This window comes from Lynx rufus, unplaced genomic scaffold (genome assembly GCF_022079265.1).
Source record: "Lynx rufus isolate CCGP_SWC_20201006 ecotype Redwood Valley unplaced genomic scaffold, mLynRuf1.p SCAF_4, whole genome shotgun sequence".
Lineage (NCBI taxonomy): Eukaryota > Metazoa > Chordata > Mammalia > Carnivora > Felidae > Lynx > Lynx rufus.
Window position 1 is genome coordinate 117,574,046 of NW_025814856.1, and position 25,455 is coordinate 117,599,500.

General features: G+C 40.4%; 1 protein-coding gene across 3 annotated transcripts in view; it reads right to left on the minus strand.

Annotated features, from left to right (window-relative positions):
• Nucleotides 1–25,455, minus strand: part of OSBPL3 (oxysterol binding protein like 3) — a 176,972-nt gene that overhangs the window by 48,348 nt on the left and 103,169 nt on the right. For 2 of the 3 annotated variants that reach the window (XM_047095283.1, XM_047095282.1), the window contains 9 exons: nucleotides 20,260–20,376; nucleotides 20,026–20,079; nucleotides 18,940–19,053; nucleotides 15,470–15,637; nucleotides 14,791–14,914; nucleotides 12,846–12,949; nucleotides 12,565–12,657; nucleotides 11,365–11,521; nucleotides 1,233–1,363 (listed from right to left, as the gene is read on the minus strand). In XM_047095283.1, coding sequence (XP_046951239.1) covers nucleotides 1,233–1,363; nucleotides 11,365–11,521; nucleotides 12,565–12,657; nucleotides 12,846–12,949; nucleotides 14,791–14,914; nucleotides 15,470–15,637; nucleotides 18,940–19,053; nucleotides 20,026–20,079; nucleotides 20,260–20,376 — 1,062 coding nt within the window. The remainder of the gene's footprint in view (nucleotides 1–1,232; nucleotides 1,364–11,364; nucleotides 11,522–12,564; nucleotides 12,658–12,845; nucleotides 12,950–14,790; nucleotides 14,915–15,469; nucleotides 15,638–18,939; nucleotides 19,054–20,025; nucleotides 20,080–20,259; nucleotides 20,377–25,455) is intronic. The other variant, XM_047095284.1, reaches the window with a different exon arrangement.

The following is a 25,455-nucleotide window of genomic DNA, read 5'->3' on the forward strand; positions in this document are numbered from 1 at the left end:
ACATGATGAATCGAAAAGATGAATGGATATTTTCTAGTTCTCTCAAAGCCTGAATTAGCCTCTGAAAACAAGATCCTAAAGTCCATCTGCCCGACCTGACCCTAAATAAAAAGTTCAGTATTGCTTCATCTAGTAATTTTCACTTCAAAAGTGCACACGCTTTCTCTTTACAATAGGAATTCTAAAGGACAGCAAAGATCAGGAGCAAATAAGTATGTAATTTTAAAATTTCTCCAGCTTTTCAATAGATAGAGTGAGCAACCAGACAACATCCGCTATTCAAAGTAAAATCCTAGGATATCGTGCTTGAATGGAACCCAACTGGAATCAGGGGGAAAAGTAGAGAGAGTGAATAACAGAAGGGCTTAGTGAAAAACATCTTAAGCTTGGCCGTGATTTTCGTTGTTATGAAAACACAATGATTATCTGACATTCCATATGACTCATCTCTTTGTGCCTGTACAGGAAAAAGAAGCTAAATGTTTTATATTACCCAAATCTAATAAAATAACTTCCAAATAACTTTGAAACGGTGGTAAACAGGATGAGTGCTGTGCAGCAGAAAACATAAAAGTGAATTCGAAATTGCCCTTCTGCTATCTGTCATTTGCAAAGCCAATCTAAGCGTAAGAAATCTTAGGTACATTGGGCACCTGGGTGGCTCAGTCAGTCAAGCCTCTGACTTCGGCTCAGATCATGATCTCACTGTCTGTGGGTTCGAGCCCCGCTTTGGGCTCTGTGCTGACAGCTCAGAGCCTGGAGCCTGCTTTCGATTCTGTGTCTCCCTCTCTCTCTGTCTGTCCCTCCCCTGCTCATGCTCTCTCTCTCTCTCTCTCTCTCTCTCTCTCTCAAAAATAAAGATTTAAAACAATTAAAAAAATAAAAAAGAAATCTTAGGTACAGAAATCTCCAAACTGTCAGATTTTATATCAACAGACAAATATCTGTGAGAGTCACGCAAACACACAACAAAAGCTTTACAGAAACAGAAAAAAATCAAGATAAATAGAAGGAAACCAGACTTAAAGTATCTAATGCTCAATGAAATACCAGCTACTAAGATTTGAGTAGACTCAGTTTTGGTATTCAGAATTAGCAAATCTGATGAAAGGTTAAAATATCATTTGGATAATTTGTTTGGTTTTCTCATGAATTTTCAACACAACCATGGAGTTGGAAAATACAAATAAATAAATAAAATCATGAGCCTGGCCACATGACATGCAACTTACAGATGACAGGGCGTGCTTCAGACCAATGACCTGGGCCGAGGGGGAGGAGGAGACGTCCTGTTCCATCAGCTGCTTGAGTTTTTCTCTCTCCGTTGATATGGTATTAAAAGCTGACCTTAAAGTGAAGTAAACTATAAAGATATAATCATTATAAAAAGGAATAAAGGAAGAGGCTTAATTAAAAACAAGATAAAGAGAGATGTATTTCTTTTTTTTTTTAATTTTTTTTTTTTACATTTATTTATTTTTGAGAGACAGAGAGAGACAGAGCACAAGTCATAGAGGGGCAGAGATAGAAGGAGACACAGAATCCGAAGCAAGCTCCAGGCTCCAAGCTCTGAGCTGTCAGCACAGAGCCCGATGCGGGGCTCGAACTCACAAACAGTGAGATCATGACCTGAGCCAAAGTTGGACGCTTAACCGACTGAGTCACCCAGGCGCCCCAAGAGATGTATTTCTTACAAAAGAACTTAGAAAAGTAACAGCCCTGAATAATGAACTGAATTATGCAGCAAATGCACACTAATTGACTTTTAAGAAACACATCTGGAAGGCACACCACCAAGTGGGAACTCTAACTTAAACTATGGACTCTGGGTGCTAATGATGTTTCACTGTGGGTTCACCTGTTGTAGCAAATGGACCATGCTAGTGGAATGTTGACAGTGGAGGAGGTTGTGTGTGTGTGTGTGGGGGGGTGGTATATGGGAACTTTGTACTTTCTGCTCAATTTTGCTATGAATCTAAAACTGCTCTCAAAAATAAAGTCTATTAAAAAATTTAAAATCATACACATTTGTCAATTCCAGCCCCCCAATCCACTATAAAATCCCAAGAATTTATGACTTATCAAGCTATTTTGAGACTTGAAAGGACACTTCTGGATTCTCAATTATCAACATTTAGTTTTGTTTGTATCCCCCGAGACTGCAAATATTTGAAAATAAAGCTCATTGTTTGTTGGGGGAAATGGTGACAATCCAGCCAAGAAAGTAGACAGCACCTTAACCAGGTGACCAAAATTAATCCCCCGTGAGGCTCAGCTGGACTCCAGGTGTAATAGCTTGAAAAAGATATACTTCGTTTTTGTTGTACAGCAACCAGGGACAGACAACTCCAAAATGAGGAACACCTTATTTTTAAAAATTGACCTGATTCTCCAAAAGTATCAATTTCACCAAAAAAAAAAAAAAAAAAAAAAAAAAAAAAAAAAAAGGTGAGGAACTGTTCCCAGTTGCAAGACACTGAAGAGACATGACAATTAATGCAGTACATGATCATGGACCAGATCCTGTACTGAAAGGGAAAAGTACCATTAAAGGACATTATCGGGACCATGGACAGCATCTGGACATGGAAAATACAATAGACGAAAGTATTGTTTCAACATAAAATTTCATAACTAAACTGTGGTTAAGTAACACACTATCCCTATTCTTAGGAAATATACACTACGGTATAAAGGCATACAGAAAGATATCATGTAGGATTCCCACTCTCACACGGTTCAGAAAAATAAACACATGCACGCATGTGCACATATGGTGTGTGTGTGTGTGTGTAAAGAGAGAGATAAAATATATGTGGCAAAATATTAACAAATGATAAATTTGGGTAAAGGATACATGGGACTTCTTTGTATTCTTCTTGCAACTTGTCTGTAAATTTGAAATTATTTTAAGGTGTTACCTACCCTCTTTCTTATCAGTCTTCCAACTGCTTGACCCAGAATCCTCCAGCTCTAAGCCTAGCATCCAGCCACTCTGTTCACTTTAGTGAGAGCTTAGCACCTATAGGAGCTCAGAGGCCTGAACTAAAGTTTTTAAAAACCACTAACACATATGACAAAAAATTCGTCAAATTTTGACCACATTGAGTTATCTCCTAGGGATGGGGAACTACCATCTAAATTACTGATCATGGATACCCTATTTGGATATTATCTTTCCAGTCTCCTTTACTATATTTTGTTTTAGAAAGGTAACCAAGGAAGAGACAGAGACATACTTCTTCTCAGATGGCCTGGCATATTATTGAATTCCACAGGGTTGCATTTTTAGAGGCATTGTCATTCAAGAGTGGCCTATTTAGTATCACAGAAACTAAATACGTATTATTGACTTACTTCCTCATTTCACAGCCACAAGGACAACTGCACCTCCCTATAGGTTGTTGCTGAACTTGTCTGAGGCTGTGGTGTTCAGGGTTGGATTTAGACCGTCTTCATAAAGTCATGGTACAAATAAGCAATTTGTTTAAACACACACACAGTTTCCTAGGTTATTAGTACAATTCATGTCTTCTCTTTTGTCAACAGAAGACAGGGTAAATAGGTACTAAAGGCCAATAGGCATCAAGTTTTCTAACAATGTCTACGAAACACACTCAACTCTGATTTAACCAATTTCATTGAGCAAAATAATGGGCAGTACAACCAAGTAAGCAACAGTGTGGGCTCTGAACCAGCCCTGGATTCTTCCCAGCTCTATCACTTATTCACTGCATGACTCTGGACAAATATATGCCATTCCTGAACCCCAGTTTCCTCATTTGTGAATAAGGGTCATAACAGTGTTTACTTTGTAAGATGATTACAGGGATTAAATAAGGTAATGCAGCAAAAGCAAATGACCCAATGGATAGCATAGAATAAATAATCAATGTTGCTGCAATAACAATAGTGATGGCGATAAAAGCAACATGGAGGCGAGCAGTGGTGACTGCATTCTCTTGAAATATGGGCAGCAGTGTTAAGGGAGTCCTTGGGTCTCTTGCCAGGACAACACTGGTAAATAACTGCACACAGGGTGCAGAGTCTATGAATGAGGGAATGACCCGCGTCTGTTCGGCAGAAGAACATTCTCAGCTGGGGGGCAACAAACCCCACAAGTAACTCAGCATTTTACGTCCTAGTAGATAGACACGCCCCCCAACACACACACTCCAGAAGACACCCATGCCCATCTGAGAGGGCCCCGGGCGAATACCTCTTCACTATCATGGTTTCATTGTTGTGTTTTGGTCTTTTTTTTAAGATTGATTGGGGCGCCTGGGTGGCGCAGTCGGTTAAGCGTCCGACTTCAGCCAGGTCACGATCTTGTGGTGCGTGAGTTCGAGCCCCGCGTCAGGCTCTGGGCTGATGGCTCAGAGCCTGGAGCCTGTTTCCGATTCTGTGTCTCCTTCTCTCTCTGCCCCTCCCCCGTTCATGCTCTGTCTCTCTCTGTCCCAAAAATAAATAAACGTTGAAAAAAAAAATTTTTAAAAAAAAGATTGATTGATTGATTGATTGATAGAAAGCAGGGGTAGAGAAGGAGAGAAAGAGAATCTGAAGCAGGCTCCACACAGCACAGTGCAGAGCCTGACACAGGGCTCGAAATCATGAACCACGAGATCGTGACCTGAGCTGAAACCAAGAGTTGGGTACTTAACCAAGGGAACCACCCAGGTGCCCCTGTTTTTTTGTCTTTGGCCTAAGTTTCCTTAATTTATTATGACAATTAAGTTGTTCTCTTTAAATTAGGGTATAATTAACATTAACATTATATTAGTTTTGGTGTATACTATGATTCGGTATCTGTGTCCACTGCAAAATGATCACCACAATAAGTCCAGTTAACATCTGTCACTTCACATAGTTACAGAGGAAACATTTTTCCCCCCACATCACGTGTTGTGCTTTAAATGAAGTAAATGTGGCACTCAGCTGGCTGGCACTTTAGTAGATCAATTCCTCTGGCTTTCAGATGGCCTGCCGTAAAGCAAGGCTTTCAACCTGATGAGAACATTCCATTTAAAGTTGGCAGACTATACACCACTTGGCTCAAAATGGATAGCTGACAAGACTGCAGTGGGCATAAGATAAGCAGAAAGAAACTCAGATAGTCACTATATTGGGTTTTAAGGTGTGAAGGGCTTTCTAAACCACCTGACAAAGGAGCTTGGAAGACCAGACCACCATGCACTGAATTTCTTAAATGACTGCTTAGGCCCACTCAGAACTCATTCACAGCATAAGGATCCAGCATACACAGAGGGACTGCTAGAGGCTGATCACGGGAGACGATATGTATATTAATCATTAAAGACACATGATCCCAGAAGTGAGGAATATTCTCTGTGACAGAATGTTTTCTTACTAATTTCTAACATGATGCTAGAGAAAAATAAAAAAACTTACAAAGAGAGAAAATCCAAATACATATATCACATTTATGGATATCTGACAACGAGCAAAACCACACAGAAGGTCTTCAATGCTCAGAGCCACAGAGAACCCCAAAGATCACTAAGGCCACCTGCCATATAGGACGACCAACTCCTCTCCGTCTCCAAACTTTCTTGTCAGTGGTTTTGGGCCATGTTTGCCAGGGCATTTGCTGTCTCCTACAGCAGTCTGTTCTGCTCCTAGACTCTGATGTGGGGAAGGAAGCCCTCCTGTTCCCAAGTCGAAATTTTCTCAGGGCCTCCTCATTGGCAAACCGAACTACCTCTTCATTCAAGTGGTGTTCAAATATCAAAAGGCAATTCTGACATCTCTATTTACACGTCTTTCCCAGACTGTCTTTAGCCATTCCTCAGACCGCCTCACTGTACTAAGAGAGTGGGACGCAGGTTGAGTTTTGACAGAAAGGAACGCCATTAAGCCTCAGACTATTGACTCTTGGTGACCACTACCTTTCCCATTTCTACAGGTTTCCACGGTATTCTTTCATTGAGTTACACGGTGAGAGTACGGTTAGCACGTTTGGATGGTGAAAGGTGGTACTTAAGGACAGCTGTCATCTTAATTTACCTGAACTCTATTGTTTAATGTGTTCCTTCTCCAGGAGTTTCTCAGCGTCACAAAAAAATAGGTCTTGGGGAAGACAGGAATACCATAGACACCACTTCTATGGAGGCAGTGTGGTCCAAAGGAAAGACATTTTGTAATAAGGCAAATGTGAACTGAAATCCTACCCCTACCTATTTGTTGCCATTTAGATTTTGGACAAATCCTTGGTTTTCACATCTGTACATGTTTCTAATGCCCACATCTCAAGAGTGCTTTAAGGAATCAGTGAGAAAATATGCTATCATATAGCACCCAACCCAATTTTTCATTCCCTTTTTAATGAAAAGCACACGTACGAATTTTCTTTAAAATGATAACACATCTAAAAGATCAGACTTGATCTTCTGAAATCTGCTTCTGCTAATTTTCAAACCTTATAGGATATCCATGGTTCAAACCTCACAGGCTATCTAACTGATATTCTATCCAAATGGTCCTTTCATTTAGATACAGTAGGTAATTTGACTGAATGGTCCTACTTACTTTCTGATAATTTACATAAATACAATTGCTCAGCAGATTTTTATGCTGAATCCTAAATTATGTTTGATAAATGATCTGGCTTTTCTTTAAGTTCTGTATATCTTCTGACTTTTAATCTGTGACATGCTTGGCTTTTTATCCAATGCTTCCATAAACTCAAAACAGTTCAGAAGATGATCCTTCAACAGTTAAAAACTCAGCACAGCAAAAGAATCAGGAACAAAAGGATACTAAATAATAAAATACAGTTTAATTTTGTTCTACTTTTAACCTTTTCATTTGTAAATGAGGATTTCCCTCACTGAAAATGCCCTCGGGAAGTATCATTAAACCTACCTGCAGAAGTATCATTAAACCTAACCTTTTTCATCCACAGTAGAACAGAAATGGCCACTTCCAGGGGCGCCTGGGTGGCTTGGTCGGTTAAGCGTCCGACTTCGGCTCAGGTCATGATCTCACGGTCCGTGAGTTCGAGCCCCGCGTCGGGCTCTGTGCTGACAGCTCAGACCCTGGAGCCTGTTTCAGATTCTGTGTTTCCCTCTCTCTCTGCCCCTCCCCTGTTCATGCTCTGTCTCTCTCTGTCTCAAAGATAAATAAACGTTAAAAAAAAAATTAAAAAAAAAAAAAAAAAGAAATGGCCACTTCCATACCCTGGACCCTGTTCTTATCCTATCCCTTGCTTTCCCACCCTAAAACTGTTCACCATATTCAGTCATTCCTGTTTTGGCTACTAATAGAACCCTGTCTCATAAAACCTTCTTGTACCAATAAGCGACAACATGAATTCTTTCCATTCAGGACAAAATAACCAATCAGAGAAAAGAGTTACAGAATCTGAGACCCAAAAGTCAGTAGAACTGCTGTAGGACATTTAATGGATGAGGCAACCAAGGCCCAGAGACATTAACTGGTGAGATCAAAATTCCACAGCTGATCATAACAGACTGGCCTAGAATGAATGCCTGTCTTCTGACTCAGACAATACAGACGATTAGCTCCAAAAAGGTTTATTATTTACCATGTTTCTTGCATTATGTTTCTCAAGAACTTTAGTTCCTGAGTGCCAATAGCTACTAGGAAGTGGGGGAAAAATCACTGACTTAAACAAAACTAACAGCCCTCTTTGCTGCAGGACTTCTCAGTGCCTTTAATATTTACTATTCTTGTGTAAATTCACAGGGGACCATAGTCAGCAGTGTTTTCCCAACATTTTTAATCATGGAATTCTTTTGTTTTTAAAAGCATTTTATGGGTAAAGTGTTCCACGAAATATATTTGGAGAGATGTAAAAGTTAATATATGCAATGTAAATTCCTTAAGGACTTTTAAGTTTTAGTACTTTTTGTTCTCTATTTGCTTACATGTGTGTCAATTATGCATGCAAAGCCAGACACATGAACCAATGAAAACTATTTCAACGATACGCCGTTAAAAGTCAAATTTAGTTTATAATATATAAGAAGGACTTTTTCAACGATGATGGGTATACATTAGCTGTCTACCCTTTGATCTAATCTTCTACAAAACAGGCTTCAGATGCATTTAACAAATTAAAGGAAAAGTAGGTTACAGAGACTATGTTACAACATCCGTGGAATTCTTATGTTTAGTTTACTTGCTCCGAATCACAATCAATAGATTAGTCATACAGTCAAGAAACTGCAATAAAAACCATCAGTGACAAAATCAGGCTCACACAAGGCAGACAGGTCAAGATGCTGTGAGCTTGAATGCACGGAAGTGAGAAAGCACGCAAGGTCACAGGACTGAGGACAAACCTGAGAAGTATCTCTATTCCACGAGGCCTCTGAGTCCCAGCCTGTGTAAAAGGGACTCCCAGAGATCTTTTCAGTGTGTGCAAGTGTACTTTAGAACCACAGCAATGAAACACAGCTTGTTAGGCTCCCTGTGGAATTCGAGTCTGTAAGCCCATGGGGCAAAGGCTGTTGTTCAATAAACACACCTGGTCTTTTCTCAGAGCACAAACCTTGACCTAGTCTAGGTATGGGGCAGCCCTGCAGCCAGCTGTTTTGAACAAAGCCTAAAAGACAAAACAGCTGGCTGGAGCCCAGTGTAGACTTTCTGCAAGGTCGAGCCCTCTGCAGGAGGAAAGGATCAGCGGATTGACTCAATACGGCAACCTCTCTCTGTTCTGCTGAGGAAGCAGCTTCTTCAACGTATAAAATTCAGGATATCCCTTCTCTGAGGAGGCATTATCTTCTCAGTAAGAAGACGGTTTGGGTTGCTAAAAAGTAGTGCTCTTTTGCAGGAATTCCCTCTCACAAAGCCTAAAATGCAATGCCGTAATTGCACTTGACCCTTTAATACTAGAGAACATGCAAGAGCCTGTGTGAAGAGCTTTGAAGGGGTCGGGGGAAGCAATTCTTCCCATTTCACAGGTCGTACAACGGTATTGCAAACAGTGACAGAGTTCTAATGGCAGCTAGAACAAGGGTTTGAGGTGGGAATTTTTAAAGGACATGAAGTGGTTTCCTCATAGCCACATGCTTCATGTTTGCAGGGTAAGGGAAAAAAAGCTGAAAGAATCAATAAGGTCATGGGAGAAAAACATGGGGCTGGGAGAAGAAGGCAGCAGATCTCGTACCTTCTTTTCTCTCACTTCAAACACTGTCCCCCCGCCCCCACTTAAAACTTTTAAACCCATTTTCTCCTTTAAAAAATAACACACGGGGGCACCTGGCTGGCTCAGTTTGTTAAGCAGTCTGGCTGTTGATTCCGGCTCAGATCATGATCTCACGGTTCTTGAGACTGAGCCGCGTGTCGGGCTCTGTGCTGACAGGATGGAGTCTGCTTGGGATTTTCTCCCTCTGACCCTCTCCAGCTCTCACACACACGCTCTCTCTCTCAAAATAAATAAATAAACTTAAAAAAAAAAAGACAGTAAGAACATAATAAGTACTTAAAACTCTAGCCTCCATCACTAAAATGCTGGTGTAGATCCTTCCAGACTTTTTTAGTATGCCTATATATGCCAGATTTATAAAGTTGGGGTTTTTTTTCTAAAAAATAGAATCATACCTATATCGTTTTGAGACCTGTATTTTTACACAATGGTATGTTGTGAACTTCTTCCTATGTCTATAAAAGTAGCCCTGGTCACCCCATCCCTCAGGGTGGTGACACACAGGTAAGGAGCATAGACTGTGGGCCAGGGAGGATAGGATACAAGTCTCAGGTTGTCCACTTTCTACCGCTATCTTACACAGGAAGTTCTTCAGCTTCTTGAAGGTTCAGCTTTCTTATCTGTGCAACAAAAATTACAATAACATCTGCTCTATAGGTTGCTTCTAGAATTAAATGAAACAGTGCATGGAAAGTGCTTAACAAATACCTGATATAATAGCTATGTGCTCAATATGAGGTCGCTATTTTTATTATTGTGGCTGTTGAGTCTTCTACCGTGTAATTATATTACATTAAAAAATGCAATTTCCCTATTGTTTGGCATTTAGGTTATTTCTAATTAAAAAAAAACTTTCTATTTTGAAATCATCATAGATTTATAGGAAGTGGCAAAAGTAGTATAGGGAAGTCTGGGGTACCCTGTATCCAGTTCCCACAGGGGTAACATCTTACATAACTATGCTACAATATCCAACCCAGGAGAACTGACATCTTATTCAGCCATCACCAGTTTTACGTGCTCTTATGTGTGTAAAATATAGGTTAAGGCAATTTTATCATATGCATGGGTTCATGGAACCACCACCACAATTAGGATCAGAACTTTGCATTACCACCAAGATTCCTCCTGATACCCCTTCATAATCACACCCATACTTTTCCCCTTTCCCTCCTCCCTCTCCCTAAGCCGTGGCAACCACTAATCTCTTCTCCAGCAACACCATTTTATCCCTTCAAAAGTATTAATAGGTGGAAGCATACACTATGTCACCATTTGAACCTGGCTTTCACTCATCATAATGTCCTTGAGATCCATCCAAGAAACTATGCATATCAGTATCTGTTCGTTTGTATTGTTGAGCTGTATCCCACTGTGTGGACGTCCCATAGTTTGTTTAATCATGCGCCTGTTGAAGGACATTTGGGTTGTTCCAATCTTTGGCTAATAGCTAATACAAATAAACCCGCTCGGAACATTTGTGTGTAGGGTTTTGTGTAGACTTAAGTTTACATTTCTCTGGAATAAATGCCCAGGAATGTGAATGTTGAGTTATATGGTAAGTGCATGTTTAGTTTTATATAAAGCTGCCAAACCATTGTCCAGAGTGGCTGCCCCATCTCTCATTGCCGCCAGCAATATATGAGAGATCTAGTTTCTCCGTGTTCTCACCAGCATTTGGTACTGTCTTGTTTTGGAGCTATAATCGGGGTATGGTAATCTCATCCTGGCTTTAATTTGCATTTCCCTAATGGCTAATGATGTTGAACATCTATTTCTAATTTTTGATATAAGCAGTGCTACAATGGGTATCTCTATTTGGGTGAATTTTAAATTAATTCCTATGAATGAATTCTTCAAAGTGGAATTGCTGGATAGATTTTTTTTTTTTTTTAACTTGAAACATAATGTCATACTGCTCTCTGGAAGAGTACCAATTGATAGCCCCCATCAGCAGCATGTGAACCACTCAGCTTTTAAAGAATACCTAACACTCTCACTTCTTGTCAATACATTCCCTAGTACCCGAGAAATAAAGTAAAAATTAGATTGCCCCAAATCCTAACAGAGCAGAAAATGAACCAACCAAGATTCCCTCTCCAAGGACATCCCACATCCAGACATGCATCTAACATTTTCATCAAACACATTAGGAAGAAAGAAAACTCATTTACCTTTATGAGCAATATGACACAGTTCTTCTTGCATTTTAGAAAACTCTGATGAGGTTTCAGAGCCATCAGAATAATTTTTCTCTTCTCCAAAATCTAATGTTGACAAATTAGGGTTGGAGGAATGTAGTCTTACTGGGCCAGGAAAAGGTTTAGGGACCTAAAGTGACACCAAAGGGAGACATTTCTTTTCAGGTGCAAATGGCTTAGAATATTTACTGTTTCTAAGATTAGAAAGTAGTGCAAGAAGAACATTTTCTAGGTACATCTTTCTGTCGAGATAACTTAAAAATAAATGAAAACCCAGGAAAGCACTTTCTCCAGCAACTTGCTCTGGCTTCTTGCAAAAGAAAAATGGGTGAGAAATCACATGTTCTTTTGGAGATGATAGAAGCATTAAAGCTCTAGGTTGAAATGACAGCTAAAGCTGCCAGGCTCTTTCCCGTTGATACTCAATTCCTTCCTCCTGGCAATAATCACCCAGTATCTATGTTGTTAACAGTGCATAGGTTTAAAAATGTTTCTTTAATTTGCATCTGGTGCTTCTACAAAAGCAACTTCTCACATGCTTGTACACAAATCACTCTTTGCTTCAAAAGTTCTTAATCTCCACCCCTAAGGTGCTTTGAACAAAGAGTGTATAAGAGTATAGCAGATCACTTATCCATTACGCTCCTGATTTATTTGACCCTAACAATGTCCCAATTTAATATGCAATAGCTGAGCTGCAAATCTTGGCCTCTGGCTTGGCTGTGCACTGGGAAAGTAGGTGGCCAGTGTAACACAGTGAAACGCTGATGGGGGCTTGGGAGGTTGGAGACAAGAGACAAGAGAGAGTCTGCACAATGTCCCATTTCCAGAGAACTCAGTCAGTGGGCTCAAAGGGATGAGTTGTCCATGGACTGGCAGGAGAACAGGCGGGTCAGAGCACACACACAAGGAGGGAAGAGGGCAGGCAGGCCAAGCATATATAAAGGGGAAACCAAAGTCCTAGAAATGGCTGCAGCCCCTCCAACCTCATACCATTTTCCCCTTACCCAATTCTACTACATGCTTATCCTAGTATCCAGAAAATCTAAGTGATTAAATTTCCCTCTGCCCAGGGTATTTATGAGAACAACTATAGAAAATCCACTTGTCTTTTCTATTTGAGTCCAAGCAGCCCCCAGCATGCGGCATGGAGAGCAGGGAAGCGATGGTTACCTGCAGTGTTCCTTTAGCATCTTTGCCAATAGCTCTGGACCGCCACCTCCTGTGTGATCTTTTTTCCTTTTTAGGACTTTCAAAAGCTCCACCCTTTGTTTCAAAACAGGAAAGAGAGCACAGAAAGTAAGGGAAAACTGCAAGCAAAGTGCCCACCTCCATCCCCTTGAATTTGGCTGAAGCAACCGGCCAGATAATATCCTACTGTTAGTACGAGGCTGGGGAGGAGAGAGGAAAGCAGGAAAACACCAGAATGCACACAGAAGAGGGATCTGGCTGACCTGGATGGCGTTGATAGCTGGCGCCGAATAGGTCCGATGCAGGACGTCCATACTTTGTAGGAGCTGGCTCATTTCCACCAGGTAGGCATGACAGTGTGCCAGGTCTGGGGGACAGGAGCAAAAGGAAGCTTCATAGCTCTTATCTTGGCATCCAGGTTTCGCTATGCTAGTGCCAACTACTTTCTGTACTCGTCTACACTATTTGATTTTCATCTGTACGGGGAAGAAATTTTATTTCCTTTTTTACAGAAGAGGCAGTACACTGTCACGGTTAAGCGCACAGATTTGGAGCACCAGGCTGCCTCAGTTTGAACACTTCATGAACTGTGAATCTTGGGTGAATTCCGTAACCTCTCTGTGCCTCAGTTCCCTCATCTGGGAAAGGGAGATAATTATATACCTGCTTTCATATGTTGAATGGTTGACATACGCAGCATGCTTGTAGAGTACTGGCATACTGTGAACACTAAATAAATCAGCTATCATCATTATTACCATTATTTCAAGTATTACATCATCTGCTTATAAGGACTCCAGACAGGCTAAATGAATAAAACAAAACGAAGGTTATATTGGTCTCTAAGGAAAACTGTGGATCAGGGACCCATATGAGACTTTGATGATCCTCTGCAGGTTGACCTCCGAGGAACTAACCTAAATTCTCATACCAATTCCTCCGTCACTAACTCCAAAGATAGTCCTTAATTTGCCGCTCACTGGATGATGCCTTAAGAGAGTGGCTTTCAAACTTTGGCATCACCAGAATCAACTGGAGAACTTGTTAAACCACAGATCGTTAAGATCCGCCCCCCCCCCTTCCGGTTTCTGATTTGGTCTATCTGGGTTGAGCCTGAGAATCTGCATTTCAAATAAGTCTGAAGGCCAGGCCAATGCTGCCAGCCTAGAGGGCACTTCAAGGACTACCTGTGCCAAAATGTCAGTCCGTGAAGTTCTTGACTGTGAGGGCCAAACCTATTAGGCTCCAGGTGTGACAGTATCTGCATTCAACAGGAGAAAATGCAATTTTCAAGGCCACCACCTGGTATAGTGACTCTCAATCATGGCTCTGCTTTAAAATCAACTGGGGAAATTTTTAAAATTATCTATGTGCAAGTTCCATCTCAGATAATTAATTCAGAGTGTCCCCAATCCCACTGGTGACTTGTTTTGGGTTTTTTTTAGTTCCCTGGGTGGTTCTGAGCTAATTAGGGATGAGACCACTGAGCTTCCTTATGGAAGAGTTCTTAATCCTGACTCTTTATCAGAGTCATTTGGGAAACTTTAAAAAATCAGTCATACCAAGACCCCAGTCCAGGCCAATTTAAAGACACTCTTGTGAACAGTGGGTCTCTTACATTTTAAAAGCTCTCTTGGGGCACCTGGGTGGCTCAGTTAAGCGTCTGACTCTTAGTTTTGGCTCAGGTCATGATCTCATGGATCATGAGTTCAAGCCCCGTATCAGGCTCTGTGCTGACCGTGTGGAGCCTGCTTGGGATTCTCCCTCTCTCCCTCTCTCTCTCTGCCCTCCCCACTGCCATCTCCCCCAGTCTCTCTCAAAATAAATAAATGAACTTAAAAAAAAAGCTCTCTTGGTGATTCTAGAGTACAACCAGGGTAGAGAACTCCTATTTTGTGGGGATCTCCATTTGGTTCACCCACTCACCTTTAGAAGTGACTCCCAATCTTAGATGTGCACCCCTGTCATTTTTGGCACTTAAAAGAAATAGCACCCTTGAAGACTGTGTGTGATCTAGTAGGTCCAAATGGAAATCAGACCTGAGTGCTTAAAGAATATGAAAAGCAACCTGTGTGCACACACACCCAGGCACGGATGTCAAGTTCAAATGTAGACCACTGATAGGGAGACTCATCCAAGGTGTAAATACTAACCGAGTCCAATCTACAAGCCACGACTGCAAGAAGCAGAGTTTTCAAGTCACTTTACCTTTCGAGCACTTTTCCATGTCCTCTGAAGACTGTAACCATATTGGAACACGGGTCTCACCACCACAAGAAAATGATAAATTGCTTCCAGTTTGAATTGAATTCTGCTTTGATATACTGCTACGCTGTTGCACAGATGACAAAAGCACATTATAAATGAAAACAGAGCCCAGTGAGAACACTTTAGGGTAAAGGACAACAAAGTAAGCTAGTCGCTAATGGAAGCCATCTGCCTGTAATGGGGAAGAAGCTTCCACAAAGCGCTCCACTAGAGACTTTAAGCTCTGGCTGTCACCTCAGCCTGGCCAAACCATGCTGTCGTGCCTTGGACTGTGGTCCTTAATTTCTTCTTCTGTCAAATGATAATCATGACAAAATAATAGCATAAATGTTGGGAAATTTTGTAATCCTGTACGGCTATAAACATACTTACTGCATTTTACAAGCAGATAAGAAAATCAAAGTCAAAATGGTCAAGGGAAATCTGGAAGAATCAGGACTATTAAACCCCTCCTTATGTGCTATTCTTCAGTTACTGTCCCAGAGATAACGGATACTCCTCGGACCCTGAGTCTGACCAACTGGACAAACAGATTTCTCCCCACAAGCTGTTCTTCCTTTAGTCAGAGCCCCCCATTTGGGACACCCCCACACAAAGCCACTCCCTTCCTTTAAATTACCTTCCTACTTGAAATGGAGTCTAAGACACCAGACGCAGAGTCTGTGACCGTGGATCCTTGGAAATAGTGATTAACGTCATGTGGAAACATGGCGATTTCATTCTGACGATACATTCTGTGGTGGCGGAGTTTAGATACCCACTCATCAAAGATTTCTTCTGACTTTACCTAAATGATATTACATTGAAAGAGGGAAACAAGAGCGTCACTCATTCAAAGAAGCAATTATTCATCAAATTGAGACACCCTCTGTTTTCATGTTGGCACATGTAGAAATGTAGAAATATCAGTTTGTTGATTTAGTTTATATTTACGTGATTTATAGGAGCAAGTTTGAGGAGGAAATGGAGAATAAAAACGATCAAAACCTTCACTTAGGCTTTCAATGAAAGGGCCCAATTGTTATGCTATTATTACAAAAGCAAAACATTACTACTTATATTAAACAAATCAACTAGAATTCATATTTATCTGTCTCTTAAAGCATTTCCAAGTTCACATGTCCCCACTCCTCGTATTCTTACTGAAGACACTTTTATAATTCAGACTTTTCAAATCAATCTTCTCTGAACTGGAGCAAATTTGTAGATTCCTCCTAAAATATTTAACTTGTTAACCTTCTCTGACAAAGAATACATTGCTCAGGAATGCGAAGGTTATTTTGAAACACATTTCTTCTGTCCTTGGAAATAGAAAAAAAAAATCTGGAAAAGTATTATTGGTGATTTCTGAGATTTTTCAAACACACCTACACAAACATTTAGCCATTTTCTCCATAAATGAGTATCTATCAAAGTTTACTTCCCACAAAGAATAATGTGTATAACTAGCAACTTTTATTATAAAGTATTTCATAAAAGCACTAAACAGAATGTAACAAGCACCTATACAGTAGATATTTCTTAGTAGTTAATGCTTTGTGTGTATAAGGGTATATTAATATTTTCAAAATGAAAAATGATAAATATCTATATATTAGAACAGAGACTCATGAAGTGGCAACTTAAAAATCACCCAAAAGGATGCATGGTAGGTTAACTTCCAAAAAGAAAAATCCAGGTCAATCTGTTAAAATCATCACTAATGCTACTGCTGAGAGCAAGGATGTGGAAAGAAATGTCAGCAGCCATCACTCATTTAGGAAATGTTATGTCGGCTCTTAGGTTTATTGTGTTGATTAGAAGTACATACAAGACTTAAAACCCCTCCAGGTGCTTATTGAATAGATCATTTATAAGAAAAAGCAAAATAGACTTAGATCTTTTTGTCTCCCCCTAAATTATGTTCTCAAAATGTATTTCATTTCCCAGATGTGGTTACAGCAGGAATTTTACAGGAATCTTCTGTCATCCTTTGCACTGATCTGCTCTTAGAGGCCCTTAAAAAATCGGCACCCAAAATATTCATCTTGACTCATTTTTTATTGGTTAAATGAGGCAGAATAAAAGTACTTTATTAAATAACTGTTCAGGGTTCTGTTCCAAACTCACAAATAGTTATAGGACTGTAGGGAGACACCCACTTAACCTCTCAGCCGCCCAGACTCTTCATCTATAAAAATAACAAAATGGGACTGGATGGCCACCATTTAAACACTGCCAGACTCGGGGCACCTGGGTGGCTCGGTCGGTTGAGCGTCTGACTTCGGCTCAGGTCATGATCTCGCGGTCTGCGGGTTCGAGCCCCGTGTCGGGCTCTGTGCTGACCGCTCAGAGCCTGGAGCCTGTTTCAGATTCTGTGTCTCCCTCTCTCTCTGCCCCTCCCCTGTTCATGCTCTGTCTCTCTCTGTCTCAAAAATAAATAAACGTTAAAAAAAAAAAAAAAAAAACACAACTGCCAGACTCTGAGGCTATTAAGGAAGACCCTCAGATGACCACACATATCCACACTAACACTCACAGCTGATGGTCAAACAAATGAACAAGAAATACGAACAGAACTTAAAGTGAATCAACACAGAGAAATATTAAACTGTATTTATCATGATATCAGTATTCAATGTTATTTTAAGGCACTCTGGTTCTTTAAAAATTAGGAATTAATCATTACTTTTATTCTGTTAACTAGAATAAGTGGGTGAACAAGAACCTCTTAATTCCTGACCATGTCATAACAGTAGTAAGAGTCACTGGAAGTACGTGGAGAAACTGAAACTATTCTAGAGGAGAATGGTCTTTGGAACAGGGGGTGAGTGGGATATTCTTTCTTAATTTTTTTTTTCAGTCATTCTCAACCAAGGAACATTTGGCAATGGGAGACTTTTTCTGGCTGTTATAATTGAATGGGGCTTGTTACCAATATCTAGTGGGTAGAGGCCAAGGATGCCCCTCAACATCCTATAATACACAGGACAGGCCCCACAGCAAAACCTTCTCCAGCCCATGATGTCAGTAGTGTCAAGGGTGAGAAACCCTCCTTTACACAAGTAACTAGGGGCTAAGGCTAGGAAACAGTATAGATTTGACCATCCTGTGCAGTCAATCAAGCACCTGTCTTATGCATATGTTGGCATAAGCACCACATATATGCTACGGGAAGAGTATGGGGCATCTTAAGACGTGGAACTCATCATCTCATGCTTTCATTTTTCCATCCCCCAGCTCTAATTCCCAATATTCCAAGTAATTTGCACAAGTAACAAAAGAGTCTTAATATCTTCTCAATTAATTCCTAACATTCGGGTACCACCTAATAATTATACACAAAAACTAAACCTATTGAGCTTACTGAAGGCTGGGCATTATGCCAAGTTTCCTACATGCAGCCTTTTCTACATGGGCACTATAATAATTCCCATTCTGGGGAAGGGTGGTGAGGAAACGGAGACTTTCAGGGATTATAAAATGTGCCAAAGGCCAACAGCTAGTAAGCAGCCAGGTCCAGATCTGGTTCAGAAGCTCTTATATCATGCTTAGAACCATCTACACCAGCTGTAGGGGACAGGGCAGAAGATGGTAGTTAAGCAGCTTTCAGAGGTCCTACTTGGAAGCCCATACTCAAGGAGAAAAGTTCCTGACATCCGCTGTAGAATGAGAATTTTAATTAGCTGAAGTGGTAAGACTAAATATTCACTATGGTGTTTCAGGGAACGTACGTTAACCTTTGGTAAATGGTTCTTCACTAAAGTAGGTACAATCTGGGGGAAGGAGGGGTTATTTGGAAACATGAAGATTTTTTTTATTATTGATTGTTGTCACAATCATGGTATGTATGTGGGGGGGATACCTAGGGGATAGGGGACAAAGATGCTAAACCTTTGGCAGTGTGAGAGACAGTCCTGCACAATGAAGAACCGTCCCATTTAAGATCAATAGCATCTGTTAAAAATACTCTCACAGTGAAGATCTTCTACACGTTGGTTGGATCATTTGAAATATTCAAAGGCCATCACCAACAGTACTATAACTGACATCCCTTTGCAACACAAAGAAACTGTGCAGTAGGAGGTAGCATCTGGGAAGCAATCTCACCTTCAGATGGTAGATGTGCTCTTCGGTATCCAGATCTATGCATTTTGATGACTTCTTCACAGACATCACTGAGAGCCCAACGTCAATGCAGCCATGAAGCTTCTCTCTCTCTATCTGCCGAGACGCGGAGAGGGCCACTTGAGGTTTGTGGTGTTAAAAACAGTAGTAACATCCCTGATGTTCCTTTCCTCTAGCCTTTCAACATCCACTAATATAAGTATAATAACTATGACTTATCAAGCATCTGGTGTGAACCAGTACTGAATTAAGTGCTGCACATGCATGATCCGTTTTAGTCTCTGAGGGGTTCGGTAACAAGTGGCTTGCACAGCCAGTGAGTGAGAAAGCGAGAAAGTAAGTGACTGACTCCCACAGCAATGGATTCACCAGTTAGCTGTACTGCCTTCCACAGAATTAGTTTCTAGTATCTAAATTCATTTGGAAGTGATTTAAAAAGAGGAGTAAAGGCAGAAAGCTAAGACAGGCCACTGTGGGTGAGGCATTTTCTACAAATTTTCTACAAGCAACCCTACGAGACAAGAACTCGAGGAGTTAAGGGAAGTGAGAAAGAAGAGAGAAGTGCTGGGTGAGAGAAGGACCCGCACAAGGGGCAGGACCAACAGTCATTCCAGCCCTCAGGGGCTATCTGCCTACTGTTAACACAACAGGGAAATTCACATCACCTTCATCAAGGGCCTTCTCCACCAAACCCCCTTGGTCACTGTAAGAGTGGGAGTGATACTTGTTGTATGTTTTGCTCCGGTTATCTCAGGGGGAAAACGTGTTTTCCCACCCAGACAACCCCTCAGCCCAAACCTAAGACCAGAAAAGACCCCTGGATGTGCAGTTAGGTATGGAGAGGAGACCTTCACCCTTCACTTGGTGGGCAAACTGAGCCCACCCAAAACCCAGGGCCGGGACACCGTGGAGCACACACCTCTGGTCCATGTGAAAGAACTATTCCTCCCTATGGTTTCCAGTTCAGAAAAAGGCCATCCCCAAATGTGTATGATTTCATCCATGGGGTGACAACAATTAGCCCTGCAGAGTACTTTTATAACATATTTGATTAATAAAAAGACTTACATCGGTTTGGCTCTTGGCATATTTCAAGATTCCTTTGTCCAGATAGAAAAATCTCTGTGGGGAAGAAAGTAAAATTCACTAAGATGTTCCATTTAAAGATCCATCCTTCCCTGGGTCCCAATTTTCAACTTCAAGTTAAAGGCAAGTGCCTGAGAATCGACTAAGTACAGCACCTAAGTACTGATGAGGGCAATGTGGGAGAAAATAAAGGTAATGTCAAGGCCAATGTCTTACCTTGTGCCAGCCTTTCAAGGGCCATTTCCTCTTTTTCAGCAAGAATCCTTTCTGCATGGGCGGCTCCTGGGTGTAACTCATCTCTCCTCTCAGCCCTTCCACCACTTCCCAGCTGTCCTGTTCCAATAAAACGACTCGTGTTTAAATGGCTACCTTTAAAAATAATAACCATGTTCAGAAGCACTGTGTCCTAGTGGGAAATCCATCCAAGACGGTGAGCTTGGCTGGGTTTGTTGGGGAGAATAAGTTAAAATTTAATTTTCATACAGGTCCTAGACTTCATGGATTTAACACTGTAATTTAATGGCATCAAATTTGATTTTTTTTCAAAAAAAAAAAAAAAAACATTGCCTAGAAGGGAATGTTTCTCTCTCTTTTGGTGCTTGAACACAGCTAATGGTAAAGCTTTTACTCTAAATTCTATTTTGGTTACCTTTGACATCATCACACATTTACTGTTTACTCGCCACGAGACTTCAGTCTGAATTTTAACCAAAAGCTACATAAGTCAGGTGGGAATATGAGGAAACTGGCTTAAGAACTGGCTGAAAAGTATGAGATGGAATGCAAGTTGGTAAACACAACAATTTGGTCGAAATGACGATTCAGTTGCAAGCTAATCTCTTCAAATTCCAGATATTTAAATATTAGAAATTGTAAAGCATCAAAAAGGTGTTTTTGAAACAAGTATTTTTACCCTTTGTTCCCAGAAATGTCCTCCATACCCTTCTTTTGTTTCAAAAACTTTTGGGGGCAGGGCTATTTTTGCTCTACTGAGCTGTTTGTAATTTTGAAGAGGGACAAACAGTTATTACAACCAATCTTCTGTTGTTGGCTATCTAGGTTGTGTCAACTAATTGACTGAAAAAGGATTTAAAAGGGAAACACTAAAGAAAAACACTAAAGATTCTGAAAATTTATTTTTAAATGCTTAAAAATGCACAAACTATTGCAAAACTACCAAGATAGACCAAAATTGACAATACTTTAGAGGCTGAGATAATGGATTTTTATTTTACTAATGGATTAGCATACATGAAATGTACAGATATTAAGAGTACAGCCTGATGACCTTCAACACCTCTACCACCAGTAGCTACCATCCAGATCAGACAGAAACATTTCCAACACAGGATAAATAAGTTTGGACGAACATGTCCTTCCCCAAACCCTCCAGCTTTTCTCAGATATTACTGGCCTATAACACACGTAAGTTGAAAGTATACAATGTGATGAATTGATACACCTCCATCCTCCCCATCACTACCACATTTGGGGGGGGGGGGGAGCGGTGATAACATTCCAGATCTACTTTCTTAACTTTCAAGTATATAATATGGCATCGTTCATTACAGCCACCATGCTGTACATTAGATCCCCCAGGATTTATTCGTCTTAGGGCCAGGAGTCTGTACCATTTGACTAGCATTTTCCCAGTCCCACCCCTTCCCACCCCCGTGAGAGACCATTCTACTCTCTCTTTCCAAGAGTTCAGCTTTCTTAGATTCTGTATATAAGTGGCAACACACAGTATTTGTCTTTCTCTGACTTATTTCACTTAGCATTATGCCCTCAATGTCCACCCATATTTTTGCAAAGGGCAGGATTTCCTTTGTTTTAACGGCTGAATGATATTCCCCTCTTGTTTGTGTAACTCATTTTTTTTTTTTAATCCATTCATCCACTGATGGACACTTAGGTTGTTTCCTTGTTTTGGCTACTGTGAATAAAGCTGTAATGAACGTGGGGTGCAAATATCTCTCTTCAAAAAACAAACCTGTTCTTTTGGCCAAGATTTCATGTTGACTAACTTGCTCTTCATCAAATCTCCAGACTGTAGGCAAGGATTACAGGTAGAGGCCAGAGGAATCAGGGGATGCGACAGTAAGTCTGGACCGGAACCAGGCAGCAGAAATATTATGATTCAAGTCTCAGGGAACAGTCTAATGGGAAGGCACGGGAACCACAGGGGGTCCTGGGTGCTCTGGCTCATTTTCTGTATTGTCAAGTTCAACACGTGGGAAACACCTGATAACAGGAACACTCCTCTATTTTAGCCAGTGAACTCTTTATATAACAATCCTGGCAGATCTGCCTTATATCTGATTGCACTTTACAGTTAAAAGGTACAGTTAAAGGTACATTCCAGACTTTTGAAATGTGGTAGTGGCATCCCAAGATCTGGAGTTGTAAAAGGGAATTTTTCAATGGAAAAAAGCAAAGCTTATCTTTAGTTCTTAAATTAGAGGACTTTTTCAGAAAGGTAGTGATGTCAAATGAGATTTCTTTATAGCATTACCAATTATTCAAGGTCAGTTATATCCAGACAATAAATGGAGAATTCATATTATTAAGTTTTGAGAAGCCACATGCACACACGTGCAGGTGCACACACACACACACACACGACTTCTGTTCACATGTATTTCAGCTTAAAAAGCCATTCCTCAAAATTTAAAAATGTTAATGGACTTTTAAGGTTAAGTTAAAAATTCTACCTCCTTTAGGAAGCCTTCTTCAAAGGAAAGTAGTATTTCATCCTAGAAACTCCATCAGCATTCCATCTTACTTTTCCAATGGTTCAGTGCTTACTTATGATAGTATATGTGAAATTTTATCATCCCTACTAGACAACAGACTCCTAAAGGGTGTCAAATGTCTGGTTCACTTCTGATTTCTTCACAATGCCTGACCTGTTGTCCTGTGAATAATATGCTTCTGATTGGCAAATAAGTAAACTTGGTCTTGGAATAACACTGCACACAGATTTATGTTCTTGGAATATCAAATATTGGTATGCATTTGAAATGTGCCCAGTATCTTTGGGCCAAATGACTATTTACAAATTAAATACAGCACATTCATATTTGTGAAAGAGGGTGTACGTGTGCGTTATCATTGTGAAATGAAAATCTATGGCTCAAAACCTTTTGGAAAGTACTCTAAGGGGGACTAGGTCCTTTCGATTTGTTTTACGATATCCAAGCAGAAGGCAACATGCAGTGATAATACTAGACAATCACGCGCATCTGCTCAACACATTCAGTTGTGCAGAATGCAAATGCCGAGAGGGATTAGACGTTTATTGCATACTTTACAAAACTGAAAAAAAAAACGGAATGAGATCATATCTGTAGTTGAAAGAAAAACAAGAATTAAATTTCAAAAATGTTTCAAGGATTCATGTTAGAACTAGATCTCTCCTAAATTCTTCAGACATAATACATTCCTGCCAATGAGCCAACGTGGAGGGCAGGGAATTATACTGCATTTGTTGGCATTTAAAGTAAATAAGCCAGAAAGGGTTTGCATTTATTCTAAACCAAGTATCATCTTTTTTCCTCACTTTATTTCTACCTGGGCTCAGAACTTAAAACTCTTACCAGGTTGGAAAAGCCAGATTTAAAGTATTTAAGAAAGTGAAGACTCTTCTTGACTGAGGAAGAAAGCTCTGTAGCCAACTCCTTTTCTGGGCTTGCCATCCAACTCCTCCCCTCCCAACTTCCCTGTCACGGTCCTTGAGTCATGCTGAAACCTGAGAGCCAACATGCAGCCAGCCTTCTCAGCGGGCGGGGGTGGGGAGGACAATACTCTCCCCTCTGCGGCTGCTGGAATCATGGGGGCACTTTTAGTAATCGTGGTATCTCTGGTCTAATGGCCGAGATCCAGGAATGGTAAATGTCCCACGATGCCTCAGTCTTTTAGACAATGAAAAAGCTGTCCCACTCAAGACTTTCCAAAGTGCCAGTGGACATTTTTGTTGGTGAAACCAGTTTATAATTACTTGAGCACAGAACTTGACTCTGTCTCACATCCATACCAAAGTATTTCTGCATGGTTTTTATACACTTAGAATTCTTGGTGATGCAACTACCAGATAACAGAGGGAAGAGTGTATTTCCTTCTGTTTGAGACTTTAACAAGCACCACATGCCATTTTGGAGAATTGTGTCACTGAAGGCGATGCCACTTGTGGTATTTAAGTTATTAGCACAACACACCTGTATGGGTCTGCATCAGTAGCTGCCACATTTTATATACATGTATATCTGACCACATCATTGTATCTTCTAGTATAATCATACGGGGGCTTCCATACCTTAAAATAAATATTTTAGTATGAACCACTTTGAGCTTTCCTTTATATTATAATAAAGCATTATATTAATATTTTCAAAATTATGTGTGCAGATGTTAATAAATTAATAACATAATTTAATAATAAATTTCATTTGAGGGGAGTAAAGGGGTTATTAAAATAATGGTCATAATAAGGGGACATTGTTTTGGTGGAATTAAGAACCACTGTTAAACCTGACACAAATTCGATGAGAAGAAACGCCAGGCCAGGACATGGCATAGTGAAATTGCTTTGCAAATGGGAGGGCTTAATTTCTCATAAATAAGTACAATTGGTTTTATCCTCAAAATGTTTATCTTCTGTGTCTCTTCTGTGTCCCTTCTGTTCCCTAGGCTCCACCCTGACCCAGGCCCTCATCCAACGTGGTTTCCCAAGGCTCTCCACTTCTATAATCATTTATGGGGCTCCATTATGCCCTACCCTCCATCCAATATAAAAATGAATATAATGTAACACTTGTCTTCGTTTCCACTTCTATGGTACATTTATATTGTTCCAGCCTCCCGGAATCTTCTCTTGATCTTTTCCACCTATGCAAACACTTCAAAATTTTAGTTCAGTTTCTGAAATTTTCCTACATTATCCAAAACACATCAATCATATACTCCTGTAAATACAGTAGCAATATTACTGTCTGCTACCAGATAACTCAGGGTTTAATTAATTCATCATTTTTTTTCCACTTTTATCCCCAAGGATAAAAGTTTCTGAAATGGTTTCTCCCTGACCATCTTTTCAACTTGCTCTTTAAAACCCCAGCAATGAACTAAATATGCATAAATAAAAGAATTCTCCTGGGCTTATTAATTGTTGGGGTTTCAAACCAGGAAATGGATTAAGTTCTCAAGCCAAGTAAACAGTACTAGGTAGTTGGTTAACAAGGAAGAATTAAGTTGTATCCACACTTTAATATAGCCTGCCATTAAAATTTTTTTTTATTGTTTATTTTTGACACAGAGAGAGACAGAGCATGAGTGGGGGAGGGGCAGAGAGAGAGGGAGACACAGAATCTGAAGCAGGCTCCAGGCTCTGAGCCGTCAGCACAGAGCCTGATG